Here is a 20116-nt window from a genome sequence, read left to right as displayed (position 1 = left end):
GACATTTGAAACTATGTTGGTGCAATAATAGACTAGGATCTGAAATCTGAAAACTGTTCTCTCCAGGTACTCCAGCTTCCTCCCACCGTCCAAAGACATGCTGGTTAGATTCATTGGTGATTCTAAATTGGCCGTAGGTGTGAGTGTCTCTCTGTGTTAGCCCTGTGATAGACTGGAGACCTGTACAGGGTGGACCCCGCCTCTCGCCCCAATGAGAGCTGGGATAGGCTCCAGCCCAAGCCCCTGTGACCCACCAGAAGACAAGCTATTACAGAAGATGAATGAATTTGATTCATTTGGAAAGTCTAGAAGAGCTGTAGGATTATTATTTTGTTTCTCATTTGTAAGGTACAGCATGTCCCATCTGGTATCTAGTTCTCCTCAATGTATCCGTGGATCTCAATGGATCATTTCCCAGGGTTTAAGTTTTAAAGTTTCATCCAAGTACATGGTTTAAATCTGCTCTTCTTCACACGGTCTGTGGGGCAGAGGTCTTTTTTAGATCAGTGCATTTTCATGTGAGCGTTGCAGAAGTTGGAGTAACGCAGTGTGCAGCATCCCACAGATATTTGATCAGTTTGGGATCTAGTGAATTTGGAGGCCAGGTCAACACCTTGTTCTGTTCTTCATGTTTTTTTGAGTTGTTCCTAAAGTGTTTTTGTGCCTGCATCCTGCTGGGGATGGCTGCTGCCATCCAGGAGTGTCATTGCTATGGGGTGGGGGTGCCTGGTCTGGTCTAGGTGGGTGCTACATGTCTAAGTAACATCCACACCAATGAATGCCAGGTCCAGAAGTTTCCCAGCAGAACATTGAATTGTCACAAGATGGTCGATGTTATTTACTTCTCCTGTCAGTGGTCATAATGTTGTGGCTAATTGGTGTATATGGATTATATTTAGAGACCCGTTTTCCAAAGAACAAGCTCAACTGAGTAACAGGGTAACTGGAGTTTCTTGAAGATGTTTCTTCCAAGTAGCTTCTTCAGTTCTAAAGACTGGTGGGACGTTGGGGTTTAAATAATTAGGAACACCTGATGGTGATACGAGTCAGAAACTCACAAGTTAATGACCAGACACTCACCTGTAAAGTTAAAGTTTAAGCAGAAGAAGAAAACGTCCAAACAAATAAAACGAATCCAGAGCAGGTATGAAACCGCTGGTTTGTCTTTTAATCATTTCAACATAACACATGACAAATCAAAGATACACTGTACTGTACAATAAGTCAATAGTTCTGTTGTTGTGTTCATCATCTCTTTGGATCAACCAATATATAAATCTGTCATGTTGACATTGCAGCGACTGATTGCATGTGAGATATGTAACAAAAAGCGAGACTTCTCGTCGTCTTTCTTTCTCCGAGCCACGTCATGTATAGAACTCCCTGTAGTTGATAAACTCCGTGCTATATAACATAGTGTGAGTGAATGCAATTTTCGTTCACCTTTTTTTTTTCTTTCTTTTTTTCTTTCACCTTGTTTATTTCAGAGGTGGCTGTAATAGCAAGTGATAAAAATAAAATAGGCTATGTCACTAAACAAGATACATAAAGAGGTTGGAATGCTAGAAATATATAAAACTACATGTGGATGTTGCCTGCACCAGACAGTACCCAGTTTCTCTTACTAAAAGCAAAAACAAAAAGAAGAGAGGGTCGAGAAAGATAGCATTATTAAAAATCAAATCAGCTTTTCTCAGGTTTAAACGGATGAACAGATTCCCTTAAAATGTGTGTGTATGTGTGTGTGTGTGTGTGTGTGTGTACTGCACCTACTAGTAAAGAGGAAAAGGTGAGGATAAGTGCATCCCTAGTAGGTGCAGGTCGAGGTAATGGAGCTACGGCCAAGCCCGGGAAACAGAACAAAAAATCAGAGGTTTCAGCTTTTAGTCTCAGCGCAAACTATGGAAGCCCATTTCTGCCAAAACAAGAAAATATAAAACTTTCTAATGGTTAATTCAAAAATGCACTTTTTCCTCTTAAAATCCTCTTGTTAAGTCGAATTTTCTCAGAAAAGAACGGTTAAAGAAAAACAAGATGAATGTTTAGGAACGGCCAAGTCAAAGTCCTGACCATAATCCAATAGAAATGTCGTGGAAGCAGTTCTACTAACATCTCAGAACTGACAGAATGGGCTAAAATTACGGAAGCCAAGAGCGGCCATGGATTTTCTTTTTTTATGTTATATCGTGATAACGACTTGTTAATTCGTTATCTCGAGATAACAAAGTTTGTTTTCTCAAGATAACAAATTTATTATTTCATTATCTCGAAATAACAAAGATCGTTATCTCGAGATAACAAATTATTTCGTTATCTCGAGATGACGAATTAATTCCTAATGTGTTCGTTTTGACTTCAAACTAATGCACTTACACGGCTTCTGTAGCTAACCTGGTAACTTCGTGGCAGCACATTAGTTTGAAGTCAAGACGAACACATTGGGAATTAATTCGTCATCTCGAGATAATGAAATAATTTGTTATCTCGAGACAACGATCTTTGTTATCTCGAGATAACGATCTTTGTTATCTCGAGATAACGATCTTTGTTATTTCGAGATAACAAAATAATTAATTCGTCAATTGTTATAACGAAATAATTTGTTATCTCGAGATAACGATCTTTGTTATATCATGATAACGACTTATTAATTCGTTATCTCGATACGAATAAATTATTTTGTTATCTCGAGATAGCGAATTAATTTCTAATGTGTTCGCCTTAACTTCAAACTAATGCGCTGCCATGAACGGCTTCTGCCAGGTTAGCTACGGAAGCTGTGGCAGCGCATTAGTTTGAAGTCAAGGCAAACACATTAGGAATTAATTAGTTATCTCGAGATAACGAAATAATTTGTTATTTCGAGATAACGAAATAATTAATTCGTCATCTTGAGATAAAGAAATAATTTGTTATCTCGAGATAACGATCTTTGTTATTTCGAGATAATAAAATAATTAATTTGTTATCTTGAGAAAACAAACTGTTATCTCGAGATAACAAATTAATAAGTCGTTTTCACGATATAACAGTGCATTAAAAAAAAAAAAAATCCATGGCCGTTCTCGGCTTCCGTATAAAATTCCTCCAAGCCACTGTAGACGACTGTTCGGCAGTTACCGGAAACGTTTAGTTACGGGTATCTGCTGAACACGGCAGTCTCCTGCATTCACTTCTTTACGGACAGTTTGCTGATGATCTGTTGTAAACCCCAGGTAGCTGGGTACTATGAGTAATGTTCAGACCACTATCACTGGATTGCAGTGATGCAGAAAGAACAGTTAGAACGTTGATTTGGGTGTATTTGCTCACTGCTTTGGTTTGTTCTGCTAAACCACATCCTGTAATTTCACAAATTTTAGAGTTGCTATCAGAAACGCGGGATGTTTTACTCCCTGCCTCCAGTTTTTTTTTTTTTTTTTTTTTTTTTTATTAACCATAAACAAGAAACTTTCTTTTCTTGGCAATAAATGAGCAAACACCAGATCAGTTGTCAGTTGACAGCTACGAGCACAGCCAGACCACGCTTCCACGTTTTAAAGATGCTCTTTTTCAGCCGCTCGATCATTTAAAGCAACGCTGTGATAGTCGAACACCAACTGAACTGAACAACGACGGAAACCAAACCGCCGACTCAACAAGAGCCTGAAGTTCTTACTTTTGGCAGCAGGGACAACCGGCTCTGGGACGGTGGCTGTTAGCGCTAAGTGCTATATTTTGGGGTCGCCCCGGACTTCATTTTCTTTTTGTTCAGTTACGTTGTCTAAAAATGGCCCCTGCAGATGGATCTCTGTCGCAACCGGCTGCCAGTGGCAACTTGTGGTTGAGCTGTGGCTTTGACGCGCTGCTGACAACCGTCCTGTTTGTCACCGCCTCCGAAAAACAGATACACTGCTGCTATTCCCTTAAAGCGCTTGGCTGTAGAGTTTGATTAGATAAATTAATGAGAGAGAGAGAGAGAGAGAGAAGGCAATGCTGATTACCCCTCCACCCCCCCAAAAAAAAATAAAAAGAAAACTTTGAAAGGAAAAGGGGTAGGGTTTTTCTTTTTTTTATGTAAAGGGATATTAGTGAAAAGTATATCAAAAATACTGTTATTCTTTTGGAGAAGAGAAATACACAAAAGGTTGATAAAGTCTACACATAAAACTAATGGCACATACATATACAGGATCAATACAAAATTAAAAACATATGAACATATAAGCTGAAATATTAAAAGAAAAAAATACTCTCTCTTTTTTTTTTTTTAAAGGTTGAAAGTGCTAGAATTCAGATTAGCTCACAGAAACCCAGGGAGGACAAACTTCATGCATTCAAAAGCTTTTCCTTTACTTTTATTTTTTTATATAATTTTTATTTTTTGTTCTTTAGGACAAAAATGAATATTTGTTTACAAAAATATAAATGCTCAATTTGATTGCTACAGATTAGGCTTAAGCCAAGAGGGGTTTTCTTAAGAACTACTTCTTTTTAATTATTTATTTTAAGCTCATAATAAAGATCAAATGTAAATCTTGCCTTTTTGTTTTTTTAAAATATAGCGATTCTCAGAAAGGTGCAGACAGCTAACGTATTTAGGATCAAATCAGTTTTGATCATTTTACAGGAAGTCATCATCAAAATAACGACTTTATTTTCCAGGGGGGAGACTAATAAGTGTAAAATAAGCTTCAAATTAGTTCAAAACTTGGATTATATATAAATTTTTTTCTTTTCTTTTTTTAGCGATGAAGCGAAACAGTCTGAAAGGGCCAAGCGGTGTTTTTTTTATATATAATTTTTTTGCCTTTCAAAAAGCACAGCTGCTCATCATCGGGGGTCTCTCATCCTACAGTATGAACAAATTCCCGTAACACTCGTAACATCGTCGTCAAAAAAAGCAATTGTGCAAAAATGTAGTTTCTTCTCCCGAGGTTTTTTGTAAGAAAAACAAAAACAAATAAAAATGAGGTGATGTGTTGTGTTGTTTTTTTTCTTTTTTTTTCTTACGAGGTCCTGTTTTTTTGTTTTTGTTTTTTTTTTTTAACAAACAGAAAATAACATATCATATGACAACAAACGAAAAAGAAAAAAAAAAACAAAAAAACAAATATATGACCATGAGCGATACCCTGAGTCGTGCAGTCGGTCACACGTCGACCCCCCTTTCGCTTTGAATGTCAAAGACCGGGGGATTCTGCCGACTACGTTTGTCGGGATATCGCCGCGATTTCAGACCCTTTTCCTTTGACTCTACGAAGCAGCTGAAAGAGGAGGACGAGGAGGAGGAGGAGGAAGAGGAGGATGGGATGGGATGGGATGGGATGGGGGGGCCGGGGCTGATGAACACTTTGTTGGTTCAGTTTGTGCATGTTTTCAGCTCGCTGTCCATCTTGCAAAAAAAAAAAAAAAAAAATTAAAAATTAAAGAAAAACAAAACTGAAATGTTCTAGTGGTCTACAGTTGTCATTCTTCAACAACCGTAGCTAAAAGCAGCAATATGTGTTTTATTTTTTAGTTTTCATTTTTATGTGCTATGTTTTTCCTGTTTTTTTTTTTTCTCTTTTATTTCTTGGTTTGTACTCGGTGGGTGGGTGGGAGAGTAGGTGGATCTTCTTCTATGATCGGAGTAAAACGTGAACTGATTTGTCAGTGTCGGTCACGCCACAGACAAACCTACAAAAGGATCACTTCGGTTTATTTCAACCTGGTGTATTTCCTGGTGAAGTTACGCAAAAAAAAAAAAAAAAAAGAGACTATATCACGGTCTAGCAACTCTCCAAAAATCATTATGAGTCATTTTAAATCCTCATTCCCAAGGCTGACTGGCGGTAAACGCTGACATTAGCTGCCAGACCTTAAGTTTTGGAGTTTGGAACCGCTCCACCAGGCCAACAGGCCAATCACGTCGTCTGAAGAGCAACAGCAAGAAGTTGTATACGTCGTTTGAGCACCATGAAATTGCCACTATCAGAGAGGCAAGCTGTTTAGAGTCTGCTACAACAACTTAGTTGCTTAACGTCAAACACTTCGTTGCACTGACTGGTTGAAGGACTGTTCAGTTGCCTGCAGAGGTATTTTTTTTCGTTACTGGTTGACACATGCCCCATCACTAAATCGAAATAGCATGTTACCAGACTCATATTCTGATGAGAATTGAGTTTGACTAGACCTGAACTGCATCAAGGATCTCCAACAACCATGAGACAATGAGAATGACACTGTAATACGCGGTTTAGGCTCCTGCGTCAGTTATCCTCACCAGAAATGTAGCTACGCTTTAGTATTTTCGGCTGCTTTTCCACCTCTGCAGTGAAATGAAGCAGGACGTAGAAAGACGAGCCAGACTGACGAGCGTACCGGCGTAAGCTACGTAGGTTACACCGCCTAGTCTTGCAGATGCATAAACTCCGCCTAAGTCTCATATTTACTGGAGTTCACAGGCAAGGAACTCAATTAAACGTTAGACAGAAGCCAAAAGACGAGAGGAGAAGACCAGACAAAGATCTTCTTGGTAGTGGAGTGAAACCGGGTATAAATAGACCTGGCCAGAATGCACACATGTGCTTGTGCATTGGTTGAATTCACATACGCTCAATCCTTTCCCTCTGCACCGATGCAGAACCACAGATCAGCCATAACCCTCGTAATGACCATGCAACTGACCTGTTCTGTTTGACTATTTGTAAAATAAAAAGTAAAATGTATCATCCATATTTAGTCAACTTCTTTTCAACTAATTACCAATGCACCGGACACGTCTTTGCAGAATTCATGGGCAGAAGGCCACATTTAACATTCGAGGCCGACCACATTTGACCCGGAGGACAATACGAGGGCTGATACATGAAAACCAACCGGCATGCACATGTGGACGTGCAGGCGATTTGCTGCTCATCATCTTCGTCTTTCATTCATGTAAAAAAAATCCTGCGGGACACTCGCGCTCTTCGCCTAACTTATGCGTTTTGGGACATACACAGCGCCCCGGATGACTGAGAGCCTTCACAGACGTCTACAGAACGTTAGAGTGACCTACGGAGCACCAATAGCCGCGATAATGGGAAATAATCCAGGTTTAAATGAACTGAAATGACCCTTTAAGATGAGGAGCACCTATCTGACTTTGAGGCTTAGGTTAACTTTGGGCTCAGGTTCTTATAGGCTGGTGGTGAATGGTTCAAACATCCAAGAACCACTGAGCGTAGACAGAAATCACCACAGCCCAGGGTTTATATAGATATATATTCTACACCTACAGTCATGATTCATGGGCCACCCATGTCAGCATCCCTATGACACAGTCTACCTAGTTCAGATCCTAACTGATTACTGGGCCCTACTAACAGCCCTCTATAAATATATTTCCCATCCACAGTTCTGATTCCGCTACGCTATCTCAAGTACACGTAAAAAGGTGAAGGTTGGATGTGACAGAGAAAGCTGAGGGGAGGAGAGAAAGCTAATACTTCATCCATTTAGTTTGCTCAAAAAAAAATAAAAAATAATGCAAGATACACACAAATGTAAACCTGCCAGACATCAAAAAACATCATCACTTAGTTTTAATAAAGGCTACCTAAAAAATACTCCTTACTGAGATAAAAAGCAATTATAATAATATTCATTTTTTTTTTTGTTGAGATATTTCGTACACTGCAATAACATTCTTTAACACATTATCCTCATCTGTCACTGTATTTCTTTTTTTTTTCTTTCTGCCATTCACATATGTCAGGGTTTATCGGGATCATGATGATGATGATGCATCTTTTTTTTGTTTGTTTGTTTGTTTTTTTGTCGGTATCCTATTCCAGAATTATTACGAGGGATGTGTCGTGCAGCTGAGAAACGGCTGCAGCTTATCGTGGAGGGGTCTCCGACTCAGGCGGTGAAAACCTCTAGAAGTCACGGGGGAAGGAGACAAAAGGTGAAGTGCCTTCTGCTAATTTAGTTTAAAAAGAAAAAGTGCTTCTCTTGAGGAACAGCGTGACACACACTGTCTATTAATTTCTATTTCTTTCCTTTAAACATGTGTGTGATAGCCAGCTAACAGGACTCTCTCTCTCTCTACACACACATATATATATTTTAATATAATATATTGTTTGTTTGTTCGAGGAGCACCTTTCTTGCTTTCGTGGCCGTCCTAGAGAAGAATATTGGGTTCGTTCCTTTCAATTAATCGTGACAGTTTAGGCCGAAACTCAAGATGAGACACGTTCTCTACCATGTTCTAACATTTGGAAAAAGAGAAATTAAAGTAAAAACAAAATAACCACTTCAAACTATATGTTTTTCTGGGTCACAACAAGACAGATAATCTTCACTAAAAAAAAAAAAAAAAAAAAAATTATAATAATAATTATCTTTGACTTTTTTTTCCTTTTTTCAATTTTTACATTATTACTTTAGAAAGTATGCAGTACCACGCCTTTTGGCCTACTGATGCTGCCTTCTATATTACTAAATAAGGGATGGAAGAGGGGGGATGGGATTGGGAGGAGGTAAAGGGGAAGTAAATGGAAATTTAAAAAATAAAACATGGGTTAATACATTGTTATAGCTATAGGATAAGGAGTAAGGAGAAAAATTAAAAAAAGCCCAAATAAACGCTGCTTCAACTTCTTTTCTCACCTTTGCCTTTTTTTTCTTTTTTTAGCTTAAAGGGGTTTCAACTTTCTTTTAGGGATCAATCAAAAGCTTTCGTGTGCACTTTCATTTAAGGCTTCTAAGTGTTCTTTTGTGTATTATTCTAACTTTTATTTTTTTTGATCAGACCCATTAACAGGACCACAGCCAGAAATATCCATGCTGAGCTGGGACCGGTGCGGAGGGGCCATCCCCGCTAGGCGAGGGGCCGGCTTTCTCACTGGAAGGCCTGGTGGAAGCGAGGCAGTGTGGTGGTACTAAGGCTGGAACTGAACACTGGTGGGAGGGGGTGCAGGGGTCCGAGGCCCAGACCCCCGCCGGAGCTCTGCTGCTCCTGAGGTTGCGGTTGCAAAGAGGTAAGAGGTGCTGTGGTGACTGCAGCTGCTGCCGCGGCAACTCCTGCGATGTGGGGCTCGGCGGCTTGCAGAGATGAGGAAGATGAGGAAGAAGAGGAAGAGGTCGCAGATGAGGTGTAGCCCATGACCAGCCCGCCCGTGCTCATGGGGGCGCTGTACGGAGGCAAGTTGAGGGGCAGGAACCCCAGCAGGTGGGAGAAGTCCATGTTAGCAGCACACAGAGACTCAGCGATCACCACGGGGCTCTTGGACAGGAGGGGATCCCCGCAAAGCTCATCCGTCAGACCCGAGGTGGGCTCCAGTCCGTCCTTCGGGGACGAGGCAGCAGCATGGGGCTCTGCAGAGTGAACTGGGCCCGGCAAGCCACTCTGCAGATCCATGAGGAAGCTCTCCATCTCCACTTTCAAGGGCTTGTCCAGCAGGTATGAGGTAGATCCCAGCTGGTATTTGGGCGCTGGCTGGGGCTGGTGCTGCTGCTGGGGAGCCGGAGGCTGGTGGTGTGGGGGCAGTGGAGGGGAATGGTGGTGATGGTGGTGGTGGTGGTGGTGGTGGTGATGGGAGTGTGGGTGAAGAGATGCAGGGGGTTCCATGTGACAGCCCATCCCCATAGCTGCAGACAAGGAACTGGGCATCAGGGATGGGTGCGGGTGACCCACTCCGGAATTAGACATGGCCTGGAGGTGGTGAGGGTTGTACATGCCCATCGGAAAAGGGGCCCCAGTGGGGAACGGTTTGCCCATCATGGGGTCTTTGTTGGGCCCCATGCTGCACATCATGGGGCTGAGCTCCTCCTTCACGGAGCACGGTGGAGACCCCGTTGCTAAAAGACCTAACATATCCGGAGGCTCTGTCTTGATCTTCAGCAGCTCCTGCGAGTGGCTCTTCTTAACGTGTCTTGTCAGGTGGTCTTTCCTGCCGAAGCGCTGGGCACAGTACTGGCATAAAAAGTCCTTTCGGCCCGTGTGCACCACCATGTGCCGTCTCACGTCCTTCCGTGTGTAGAAACGACGGTCGCAGTGGTCACACGGATGCTTTTTCTCCTTGGTGCCGCCTGAGGATTTCCCAGAGTGGCTCTTGAGGTGCTCCAGGAGAACAGGCGTGCTCTCGTAGCTCTGCATGCACACCTTACAGGTCAGGTCGCCCGCGGTGGCGGAGTGCATGGCCACATGCCGCTTGTATCCCAGCTTGGTGTTGTAGTGCTTCCCACACTCCTCACACTTGAAGGCCTCCTTGTTGGGGTCATGGGTCTGTAGGTGGTTCTTCAGGTGGTCTTTGCGATGAAACATTTTCTCACAGAATGAGCACTGATGGGTCTTCTGTGGAGAGTGTGTGGCCATATGCCTGCAAAGACCAGGAAACAGTGACAGGTTTTAGACGAAGTTGTGTGGTCAAAAGTGACGGATGCATTCCTGCAATCAGACCATAAATGGAGTCATGCTCTTGACAATCAATATTTAGTCTTTCTAGCTCAGTTTCAGGTCCCTTTCGCCTCTAGACTGTTTAGTTGCTATTCAACGGTTGCATCACCGATATGTGCCTATATACACATAGAAACTGTACGCCACCTTGTGAGATGTTCACCTGTAGCCACCACATTGCAGTATAGTTTACAGTGCCACCCAGAAATGACTCAAAACATCAGAAGATGAGAAAGAACAAAAATATTATACTTATTGTATTATTTTTTTCGGGAAAATTAGCCAATATTACATATCTGTAAGTTCATTTCTAGGCCAAAATAGACTCCATCCGTTCTGAAGTGATTCCAATTAGTGTAATGAGACTCAGCTGTCGCTCAGCGTCTCGTTTAGGTTTTAAAAAGTCATGGATTTGTCTCAGTCTGATCTTCACAACTCATGTTTGTAGAAGTGTATGATGACACGGCTAAAGGTTGTCAGAACTGAAGTGGTTCTGAGCTGGGACCGGTGTGGAGGGGCCATCCCCGCTAGGCGAGGGGCCGGCTTTCTCACTGGAAGGCCTGGTGTTTTCTTGAATAAACAAATGCACAAGAATTATATTTCACAAATGCTTTTAAGCTGCACTGTGAGTATTTTGGTATGAACTATGTTCCTGTACAATTTGCTTAATTTACACTAGTATTCCACTAAAAATCACAGTAATAGCCCAATCCAAATAAAATGCCTCAGGTAGGAGCGGACTGGACCAAACTGCAGGGTTGAAAGGGGTGGTATAAAGCTTTTATAATTCCTTGTATAGGGAACTATCAGTTTTTCCTCTGGCTGGAATAATTTCCATTCTTTCTGTGCATGCATCAGACGACGTGAAGAGACAACAAGTTGTTCAACCACCGATTGGAACAGATTAACAGAGTCACAGTTGATTTGGGTCCATCAGTGGGTGACATTTTTCAGATTTGCTTTCAAAGACCTGATTTGGTTCATTTCAGTTCCTACCTCTTCATGTTCACACACGTTAAAAGTAGAAACTGTGAAGTGAGTCTTTGGGGACGGCGTGCGTGTAAGTCTATGTAAAAGGATGTGAACTGAGCGGTGTGATTAATACTCAGTACCTGAAGAGTTTGTATTTGGAGCTGAAGGCCTTGGGGCAGTGTGGCTGCGAGCAGTGGAAGGGTTTCTCTCCCGTGTGACTCAAAGCGTGGAGCCGGAGCTTCTCCTGTGAGGCGAACAGGGCCCCGCACACCAAACACTCGTTCCCGCTCACTTTTCCTACCTCTTCTCCTTCCTCTTCCCTCTCCCTCTCCCTCTCTTTCCCCCTCTCTCGCTCTCTCTCTCTCTCTGTCCGTGGAAGCGGGGCGGCGCTCCCAAACAGCTTGGCGGCGGTCCGTCGTCCCTCTTCCTCCGGCGTCAGTGCGGTAATACGGTGTGAGGCATCGGCGGCAGCAGCTGCCATGGCAGCCCTAGAGTGCCGCTGCCATGAAAATTCACTGGTGGCTCCCCTGCCTCGCAGGCTCGACGTGGGACGTTGCGGGTTGGGTGCGGGAACTGTCGTAAAAGAGGGCGACTGACAGCTCACGGGAAGGGCCAGCGATCCAGCAGAAACATTGAGGTAAGCCGAAATCTGTGGTGAGACAGAGGAGACAGGCTTTGATAGAGGCTCTTATCAAGTTTGCGGTAACGCTGGAATCTCTTTAAGACTAATTCAGCCACCAGAAGTTAAAAGTCTTGGTGTTTTCTTGGATTCCTCTCTGAATTTTTAACCCTTTCTCAGCTGCAACTAGTGCAGAATGCAGCTGCTGAAGAAACATAGCCACACCACCTTATTTCTGGCATAAAATACGATCGTTTACTCACCCTTATAACTTTGGTGTTATTTGGAGTTGTTCGGACGATATTTACATCCAGCAGAGCGCAGCATATATCTATATAGTGGGAGTGACTGGGGCACCGAAACACAGCCTCTAAATAACCCATTATCTGCCGCGAAACTCGTTCATTTCACCAATATTTTGTTATGATACGCTAGTGCTATTCTCCATTGAGTCCAGAGTTATCTGTTATCATCATCCGAGGTCTATAGATTGACCTATTAACCTCTGACCTGGATGATGTCATCTCTTGTTAACCTGTAATTTGCTACTGCTATTTTTTTTGCAACATGGCTGAATATTTTTCCAATTCTGAGGTTGTGGACGACGACTTTGTTTACGATGGACGTCCTTACCGTTTTGAGCCTGCGTATATGGATGAGGAGCTCGTTGAAAGGAGGATGTGGAGGCAGAGAGAGGAACAGCTGGACAAAGAACAACAAACCGCTGCACGTCCGCGAATAGATAACAGGTAACTCCCGACTCAACGGGGAATAGCACTAGCGTATCATAACAAAATATTGGTGAAATGAACGAGTTTGGTGGCAGATAATGTGTTATTTAGAGGCTGCTTTTCGGTGCCCCAGTCACTCCCACTATATGGACACACGATCGTATTTTATGCCAGAAATAAGGTCCAGGTTGTAAAAAAACGGTAGTTCCTCTTTAAATCTAAAGGTCAACGGGCTTTTTCAGTTGCTGCTCCAAAACTCTGGGATAGTCTCCTGTCCCACATTAAGTCCTGCTCCACTATCGACTGTTTTGAATCTCATTTAAAGTGCTACCTCTTTTCTCTTGCTTTTAGTTATGTCTGAACTTTAAACTGACTTTTATTGTTTTCCTGTTGTATTTTACCCACTCCCTTGCTGTACTTTTATTTTATTATTTTGTACTTTTATTTTATTGTTTTGGCTTTGGCCTGGTGCTTCATTGTTATTGTATTATACTGTGCATTACTGTATTGTGGAGGCAGATGTTTTTATCTGCCCTGACTGGAAAGCACTTTGGGTTCTGTTCTTTTTAAATGTGCTATATAAATGGAGTGACTTACCTGTTCGTCAAAATCCTTCTTTCTCTCCACTTTCCTCGTCTCTCACGCTCCTCGCCTTTTACTCTCGTGTCCTCTCCTCCTCACCCGGTCCCAACAGCTATGGTTGGCGGTGAGTGGGAAATACTGCTCTGCATCTTTACCGTCCTGTAAGGAGAGCGAAAGGTACTCCGTTAGTCTTTTGCATGCATGCATACAATAACTTAAAACACCACTATGTAAACCCCAACAGGCTTCACCTGAACCCCACACAATACGCCACTTGCTGAGTCTACCCTGAGCTCACTAGGGGGAGCTGAACAGCAAGTCTGATGGACATGAAAGGAACTGAAGAAGATTAGCAAAAAACAGTTTTGTGAATGATGATCCTCAATCACAGTCAGAGCACGACACCTCTGTTTGTACAGCCGTACGCGACTGTAAAACGCAATTACACGGCCTCGTCCCTCATCGTGCATGTCTGCGGATGACAGCGCGGCGCACACAGCGAGCATTGTGGGTGTGTTTGTGTGTACATGTATGTACTTGTTATGAAGCTGGATAAGGCTCCTGAAATCCTTGGGAAAACTGAAACACTCACAACCAGCCTCAGGGGGGAAAGGCAAAGGGGGGGGGGGGGGGGGGGGGCGATGTGCGATAGGTGGGAGAACGAAGGCGAGCGGGGCGAGTGTGTTTACGCCACGAGCTCAGGCTTCCTGGAACCAGCTCTACATGTCACCCTGAATTCAGATTCCAGAAAAAATGAAAGCGAAATAATGACGAGCTAATGGAAACCTGCACCGTGGCAGCTACGGGACGTCAACTATGTCAACGTGTGTGGCTGGGAAAAAAAAAAAAACAACTCTCCGGCTGAACTCTGTGTCATCTCTGCATTCCCTTATTTACCCTCGGTGACCTCTGCGACCCGCCCCGCTAGCTAACGCGGCGGCTAAGTCCAAGGTTGAGCGGACGCGAAGGCCGGTCGCAATGTCAGCCGTGCTCCCCCGGAGTCAGTCACGTGAACCGAGGGTGCGTTCGAGCACGGTAAACACATGTGGCCGTGTGTAGCAGGACGCACACACTCAACACACTCAAACACACACACACAGAAGGTCTGCGCATACGTTCACAGTTCCAAATGTAATGGCATCCTTTCTGTGTGAGAGGTCAGTGAGTTAAGAAACACAACAAATATGCTGGACTCTGCCTTGAGTGCTTCTACAGAGGCTTCTTAGACTTGTTTACATCCAAACACAGGCACACACACACACGTATCCACAGGTTGTGGCTAAAACATGCACATATGAGAGCTGGCTGCCTGTGTGTGATTATTATTGTAAGATAAGGTTTAAGCACAAGCGGGCATGTGTGCTCACGTACGCCTCGCCGCGCACATGCGTCCCCGTAATGTATGTGTGTTTACAGCGCTAGTTAAGAGGACCTGACAGCTGTAGCGTTTTGCGGTGGTCATCACCCAGCGGGGAGGGTGCAGGGGGGTGACACCCGTCCCATTGACCACCCTCAGGGAGCCCGGCTCTATTGTACGGCCTACCCACATCGCACATTCCTGGCCTGAATCGTGCCGCGCCGCCTCTCTCCTCTGCATAGAATATCACATATGACGGGGCGAACGCACCGCGCACACGCAAGGCGCCGAACACACACACACACACACACACACACACACACACACACAAAGGCGAGAGCACGGAATCGGCAGGGCCCGGGACAATGGAGAGAATCCATATTGTCAAGTCACAGAAATAAACCCAACTAGAGCCTGAGCACAAAGGACACACCGTGACGAGCCATGTGCAGCGGGAACTTCACACATGGATGAACCCGGGGCCTGAACCAGAGCCTAAACAACTCGTAGCTATAGAGTTTTTAACGTATGTACACGGAATATTGACTTTTATTTTTAAATATTTAGTAAAGTCCACTCTACCAGAGGCAGTATAGCTTGTCATACGTGCAAATTTGAATAAACTCACACGTTTTAATTTGATGTTTGTGTCTAATTTGCGTGTTTGAGCTACGCTAAGTCTAATTCTGTAATTAAATATTGTCCTGTCGCTTGAATTTTAATTGCAGGGACGTACTAATGTGTCAAAAACATCATTAAAGTGGCAGCAAGTCCTAAAAAGTGGTAAATAAAAGACATAAAAGAAAAAGACAGGAGTGCAGTTAGATTCAATTGGTTAAAAGACACAGATTTAATAGTGAACTCTGCACTTAAAGTTTTTTTTTTTAATATTTCAGGGAACCCTTCTCTAAAGTTTTCTAAAATTTCACAAATTAAAAGCAAAAAAACTTCATGAAGGAATCCCTGAATGGTGCAACGAGCCACACCGACCATCTTGTCGGTTACATAACTACACAACACTTGCACATAGAGAGGTAGCAGGTTATAGGTCAGAGCACGCAGCGCTTCATAACCGGGGCTTTCCGCCAGAACAAACAGCGCAACTGCAGCCATTTCCAACCACTTCGCCGTCACTGCAGCGGTGATCGCGGAGCGGCAAACACGCTGCAGCGGGACGGACCTCCACTCCAACATGGCAGGATGACGCTACAGCAAACACAGCACATCCACATTCGAGCCTCTGCTTACTTCCCCTAATCAAAAACGCTGAAAGCAGAAATGAACCGCCACTTTCCAACCGCCCGGGTGTCTTTGGTTTCTGTCCTGGATGAAAGAGCTTCCACATTCCTTTCCTGGGAGGTCAGAGGTCAGCCTCTGCACTGCCTGCCTGCCCGCCCGCCCGCCACGGCTCCTGCATGCTGAGTGACTGGTATTAACCCCTTAGCTGCCTGCCGCGGCCATGCTGACTAGCATGCGAGGGAAGTTTGTCAGAAAAGTTAGCGGCGCCGGTGGCGTGATGCCGGGGGCCGGGGCTGGAGCCGGAGCCGGGGCCGGAGCCGGACCAGAGCGCGACCGGTAGCCCTCTGCACAACTGAACTCAACAAAAGCAGGACGCTGCAGCTGCAGAAGCGGCTTGACTAAACTATATGAACAAACTAAATATAGAAAGTGAGTTCAGCGTCCGGAGCTTAGGTGACAACAGCCGCCCTCGTGGGGAGAGGGGAAGCGTGGGTGAGGGGTGGCTGAAGTTCTCTCTTGCACAAACATTTCAGCTAAAATATAGAAAATGATTATTGTGCACCCCAAACAGACGACAAAGCGCCAACATTTAAAGTGTCTTTGTTTCCCCAGATATTTTAGCCGTCTCTTTCAGGGTTGTTTAGATATGCAATTTCAAATAAGGAATAATATTCAGCATTTTATTGTCTTTTACTTGCAAAGCAAAAAAAAAAACAGCACAATGGTGAAGCAAACAATGCAGTTCTAACAATGTTACGGTGCCAGAGGAGGGAGTTGTCAAACGGAAGTAAGGAAGGATAAAAGCAGCTAGATAAGGACTGAGAGAGCCTGGGAGATAACTGCAACCAAGCAAAGGGGAAGGTAGAGAACCCAGCAGAGTGAAGCTGGTTGTGGGTGGGTGGGCGGATACAGGGGGACGGGGGGTGCAGAGGCGAGCTAAACGAAAAAGGGGATAAAATGATGACAAAAAAAAAAAAAGAGAGGGAAAACTGGAGTCATTTGCAGCTGTGGAGTCAGGGGTCTCTGCACCAGACAAGTGACTCCAGAAAGAGAAAGGGGGACAAGGGCGGGTTGAGGGGGGTGATGGTGGGGGGGCAGGTCATGCTTTACTAACCACATTGACCAGGACTAGAAGCTAGGGAGCCTTCAGGGTTAGTGAAGAAGCATGGCCACCATCAGCTCACAAACAAATTCAAGTGAAATATCATCAACATCCAGGTCTGCTGCTCATCTTAGAAAACCCAGAGAGGAACCTGTAATTCTTTACACTAATTTCAATGTCCTTGTCATAAAAATCAAGCTGATGAGACATAACAACTCAACCTTCTTGTCTTTTTCTTTTGCACATTCATATTCAGAGAGCAGATCTACGCTTGGCGTGTTTAGAAATGATCCGAGTTGTTGTGCTTGAGGCCGATTCTTGTTTTCTATGAACTCAGAGAACTTACATGCTCTTCTACCAACACTACGACCTGACGTATGTGAACATGATAGAGACCTCCTGACAGCAAGAAGAGAAGCTCCTTTGTTTATGATGTTTGGCTGGAAGGCAAAGAAAGCCTCAAGTTAAAAAGAGGAAAACTGTGTGTGTGCAACCGCTTAAAGAAGGATAGTATTAGAAGTGTAAATAAGAGTCTGAACCCTCCTGAATCTACCAGTCAAACTCATCAAACAGAAAATATCAGTGGTCCACAGCAGCTTGGAGGACTTTTAGCCCATTCCTCAGAACAGAACCACTTCAGTTCTGAGATGTTGGTGGGTTTCCTCACATCAACTGCTTGCTTCAGGTCCTTCCACAACATTTCTATTGGATTAAGGTCAGGACTTTGACTTGGCCGTTCCTAAACATTCATCTTGTTCTTCTGTAATCGTTCTTTTGTAGAACCACTTGTGTTCTTGGTTCTCGTTGTCTTGCTGCATGACCCAGTTTCTCTTCACATTCAGCTCATGGACAGATGTCCTGACATTTTCTTTTAGAGTTCACTGGTAGAATTCAGAATTCATTGGTCCATCAATGAGGACAAGCCATCCTGGTCCAGATGCAGCAGAACAGGCCCAAACCAGGACATTAGCACCCCCATGTTTTCACAGTTCTTTACGCAACTCATCGACATGTACAGATGATTAATTTTCTTGAAAAAACAAAGTAAAAGATTTATGTTTGACAATCAAACATCATTTTTATGCAGAAATTTAGACTTAAAAACTTTTAAGCAGCGCTGTACATTCAAATAATCATCCAGTTTACTTCCTGGCACATGTGCAATCAGCATGCTTGTGAGTTCAGACCCATGGCTGCCCATGACTAAGCACAGAGGAGTCTTAGTAGACCCTTGTGTACGTCAATAGCTAAAACATTTTAAAAGCCAATTCTCATTAAACTAGCGAGACATCGTTTGTCGAAGGCAGACTCAAACCCCTCTCTCCCTCCATCCTCCCTCCCATCTAACCCCCGGTTTCAGTTCCTCTCTTGCTTACGTGAAGCTCCACACATTGGGTGAGCGTATGGTGGGCGGGTGGGTGGATGCAGGGGGCAGCAAGCGGAAGTCCCGCTGCCGTGCCAAACCCTCACCTATCCCGGCAGTTAGTCCCTGCCACACAGGGCCCGGGATGTGGCCTTAAACCCAACACTGCTGCCCCAGTGTCCTGGCTAAAGATAGCTGTGGTCTGGCCGGGGGTGTGAGGAGGCAGGGCTCATCTAACTGTCACCGAGTGAACACCTTCACTGCTGCGCCGCCTCCTTCTCCTGACTTCATCCTGCTGTTACCAGCCAGTGAAAAAGAGCCAAATTTCCTTTAACTGTCACTCAATTTATTGCACCACGGCGTTTTAATGTGTTGTGAAATGCACGATTTCCTGCTGATAACAACAATGATTCAAACATCTGCACAGATTATCCACTGTACGGTAATGGTACTGTTGGTGGATAGATAGTGAACACATGAATAATAAACGAACGCATGAATACATTTGGCGGCTCGCAAACATGTAAACAGTTGATTTCAGAGCTGGGGAATGATGGGAACCACCGAGCGTCTCGTTATGACGCCTGAACCTGCTGGAACGTCATTTGCTATTTCGTGGACACATTTTGTGAAGAGAAACTAATGAGTATTTCCATAACTGATTCATCTGAGTGGGTGAGCAGAGAAACTGACTCCTTCTGTTTCAGAATAAATCTACAACCAGCAATTTCTCGGGCATTTATGCTTCTCTTCCCCCTGCAGTTTAACAAAATGTCAACAAATGCTCTTTCAACTGAAACATTTGTTTAACAATTACCGCCTGCAGAGACAGGCAGGTTTAGATGTGTCACTGGAGAAGAAAAAAGGCGAGGCCAGACTAAACGTTTAGCGTGCACCTAGCTGCAAGGGTCGTCTCTTGGGCCGTCCTCCACGAGCCACACAACATTTGAGTCGACCGTCTGCAGCTCAAGCCGCAAGTTTGTTGCCTTAAGAGTCTCCAGCCATGCTAGCAGAAGCTACATTTAGCCACAGCAGTGTTTTTTATGTTAATGCTAACATTCAGCAACACGGATGTTTGCTGACGTTTAGCAGTTAGGTTTCAGGGGCTAGTGAAGACATGAGGATCTTTTCCAAAAACCACTAAGGTCATAAGGATTTTGCATCAAGCGTGCCACTCCTTGAACCCTCCTGTTTTAGTGGCTTTACCGTGGAGGATTTTCACTTGCAGAGCAACAGTATGCATAAGAAATTATGTCTTTGTCTTGTGCACGCCGTACAACACAACTACTGCAATGCTATTTCTAAGAACAGTTAAAGTTCTTGCGGACTAAGCACCTGCATAAAAAGGGGGATAACTAAGCTAAATGAACTGTAGTTGAGGAGGTTCACGTGTGCAAAGAAATACAAGAACACAAGAAAATTCATCTCAGCGACCGCAAAAGACCCACTATGTAGAGAGGGCGCTTAAAATACAAAATATATGCAAAGACAGCTCAGGCACTAAGAAGAGAACTCCGTAAATATCCCGTTAATTTTCTGGTTGCGCCGCGTCGAGCCGGTGATGAGGATGCAAGGGTCAGCCAGGTTGTTGAGGGTGACACCGAGTCCGTGCTGCATATTCCACTCTAGGAATGTGTCAGACTCTCAGACGCTCACACTCTGCACAAACAAGCCTTTGCCTTTAGCAAGCCAAAGTCCCGCCCCCTGCAGTGGACACCACGGGACCTTAGTTCGAAAAAGGCA

At 44.1% G+C, this 20116-nt stretch overlaps 1 protein-coding gene across 3 annotated transcripts in view; it reads right to left on the bottom strand.

Moving 5' to 3' along the window:
• Nucleotides 1-1136: 1136 nt before the first annotated feature.
• The window catches only part of plagl2 (pleiomorphic adenoma gene-like 2), a 46459-nt gene continuing 27479 nt past the window's right edge, over nt 1137-20116 (bottom strand). The window contains exons 2-5 of one of the 3 annotated variants that reach the window (XR_014699295.1): nt 13328-13471; nt 11521-12029; nt 8620-10331; nt 1137-5374 (exon numbers count right to left, since the gene is read on the bottom strand). Coding sequence is in view for 2 of the 3 variants with exons in the window: in XM_084554039.1 (XP_084410165.1) it covers nt 8852-10331; nt 11521-11861 (1821 nt within the window). In the remaining variant the exon portion in view is untranslated. Of the gene's footprint in view, nt 10332-11520; nt 12030-13327; nt 13472-20116 lie in introns of those variants that run through there. The other 2 variants (XM_084554039.1, XM_084554040.1) reach the window with 2 other exon arrangements.

This window comes from Chelon labrosus (assembly GCF_963514085.1).
Source record: "Chelon labrosus genome assembly, chromosome: 10".
Lineage (NCBI taxonomy): Eukaryota > Metazoa > Chordata > Actinopteri > Mugiliformes > Mugilidae > Chelon > Chelon labrosus.
Note: the sequence above shows the minus strand (reverse complement) of the source record. Positions and strands in the feature narration are given on the sequence as shown.